The following is a 2,131-nucleotide window of genomic DNA, read 5'->3' as shown; positions in this document are numbered from 1 at the left end:
GGTGAGTCGTGGCAGCCGGGATGGCGGTGAGGCGCTCGGGCGCGCGCCAGGTGATCGCCGCAGCTGTGACTTTTGCAGGATTGTTTTTGACACTTGGCGTTATATGGGAGGCGGGGCAGTCTGCTCTCCCTCCCCCACCCACGACTTACCAAGATGCCCCTCGGCACCGTGCCCCGCCCATACGCTCCTACCCGGGTCTGTACCCTCCTCCCGCGCCCTTGCTCGACCTCCCAGCCTACTCCTTCGTTGCCAACAGCCCTGCCTGCGGCACTGAGCCCGAGCCGCTCTTGCTAATCATCCTCGTCTTTTCACACCCCGCTCATGCGGCCCTCAGGGACGCCCATAGAACTGCCGCGTCCTGGGAGGTCCTGCAGGAACTCAGGGCGCGGAGGGTGTTCTTGTTGGCAGATGGCAGCGGCGACGCCCAGAGTGGCTATCCTAGTGTGCCCGTGGAGGAGGTAGTATCGGAGAGCGGGCGCTTCCGAGACCTAGTTGTCGCAGATTTCCGTGACCACTACCGCAACCTGACCTACAAGCACGCCCTTGCCCTGACCTGGGCCTCGGCCTTCTGCTCGCGCGCGAAGTATATTCTCAAAATGGACGACGACATGATGATCGACCTGTGGGGGCTGGCGGCCATGCTGCGCCAGGGGCTCGTCGTGAACAACAAGGGCATCGTGATCAACGGGCTAGACATTAGCAAGCCGAGTGCATTCCAAGGCGGGGGAAATGCAGGCATGGTTGCACAGGACGACCGTGTGGGAAAGAATGGACGGCGATTGACAACGGACGATCAGCAGCGGAGCGTCTGGGGGCAGAAGCTGCTCAGTCCCTCCAGCCTGTGGGCGGCTGGTCTGGTGCAGCGCGGGCTGGCGCCCCAACGCAACCACGGAAAGTGGCACGTCAGTCTCGAGGAATACCCGCGTCGATTCTACCCGACCTTCTTGTCTGGATGGGCTTATGTCATAACGCAGCCGGCCGCCATAGCCATCATGGCAGCCGCCCGCGCCCGCGACCACACGGTTCCCTTCTGGATCGACGATGTATACATGACAGGGATGCTGGCCGCAACGGCAGGCGTGGCTCGATACGCCCTCAATCAGCACTACTCTCTTGTCATGGGCGCCGCCTCCTGCTGCCTGGATGGCTCAGGACATTTGCATCCTCAAAAGTCTGTGACTCCGCTCTGCGGCCTCCTGGTGGCGCCGAGTGACAAGAACACCAGTCTGCTCGCCAAGTGGGTGGGAGCCGCGCGGTCATGCCACCGGGGGCGTGCATGCCCCTCACCCCCGCCCTCCTCCTGCCCACCAACGCGCCCACAGTACGCGGTGGGCACTGTCATACCGCTGTCCTGACATACTGGAGCTCTCCGCTCTCCGCCCGTCAACCCCAGTCTGGTCATGTGACTCCCAAGGAGGGAGTTTGCTAGTCTCGTAAACATTGCCGAATGAATGGAAACAAATGAGTCACAGTTATGCACTGCTTATTGTAGTTCAGCATGAGAGTTCATAATAGTCAATAAGGATTCTTTTAACTTCATTTTTAACTTCATTTGAGTGCCACGTTAGATTTGTAGGATTATTGATAAAATTATTGACATTCTGTATCATAATTGTTATCATTATGTTAATCCTTATTATAAAATCATTTTCACTATCCTCATTACTGTTATCATCATCATTATTATCCTTATTATAATTATTATCATCATTATTATCATTATTATTACTATCATTATTATTATCATTATCATTATTTTTATCATTATCATTATTATTATTATCATTATTATTATTATTTTTGCTGTTATTATCATTATTATTATTATTATCATTATCATTATCATTATTATTATAATTATTATTATTATCATTATTATTATTATTTTTTTATTATTACTATTTTATTATCATTATTATTGTTATTATTATTATTATTATCATTATTATTATTATTATCATTATTATTATTATCATTATTATTATTATAATTATCAATATTATTATCATTATTATTATTATTTTTATTGTTATCATTATTATTATCATAATCATAATCATAATCAAAATCATAATCATAATCATAATCATTATCATTATCACTATTATTATTATTATTAACATTATTGTTA

At 47.8% G+C, this 2,131-nt stretch overlaps 1 protein-coding gene across 1 annotated transcript in view; it reads left to right on the top strand.

Moving 5' to 3' along the window:
• The window catches only part of LOC122249689 (beta-1,3-galactosyltransferase 4), a 12,047-nt gene extending 10,250 nt beyond the window's left edge, over positions 1-1,797 (top strand). The window contains exon 2 of the mRNA XM_086553985.1: positions 1-1,797. This exon is cut by the window's left edge and continues 188 nt beyond it. Coding sequence (XP_086410111.1) covers positions 21-1,355 — 1,335 coding nt within the window. The 5' untranslated portion in view covers positions 1-20 and the 3' untranslated portion in view covers positions 1,356-1,797.
• Positions 1,798-2,131: the final 334 nt, after the last annotated feature.

This window comes from Penaeus japonicus, unplaced genomic scaffold (genome assembly GCF_977035675.1).
Source record: "Penaeus japonicus unplaced genomic scaffold, GWHDUDI00000001_assembly GWHDUDI00000029, whole genome shotgun sequence".
Classification (NCBI taxonomy): domain Eukaryota; kingdom Metazoa; phylum Arthropoda; class Malacostraca; order Decapoda; family Penaeidae; genus Penaeus; species Penaeus japonicus.
Note: the sequence above shows the minus strand (reverse complement) of the source record. Positions and strands in the feature narration are given on the sequence as shown.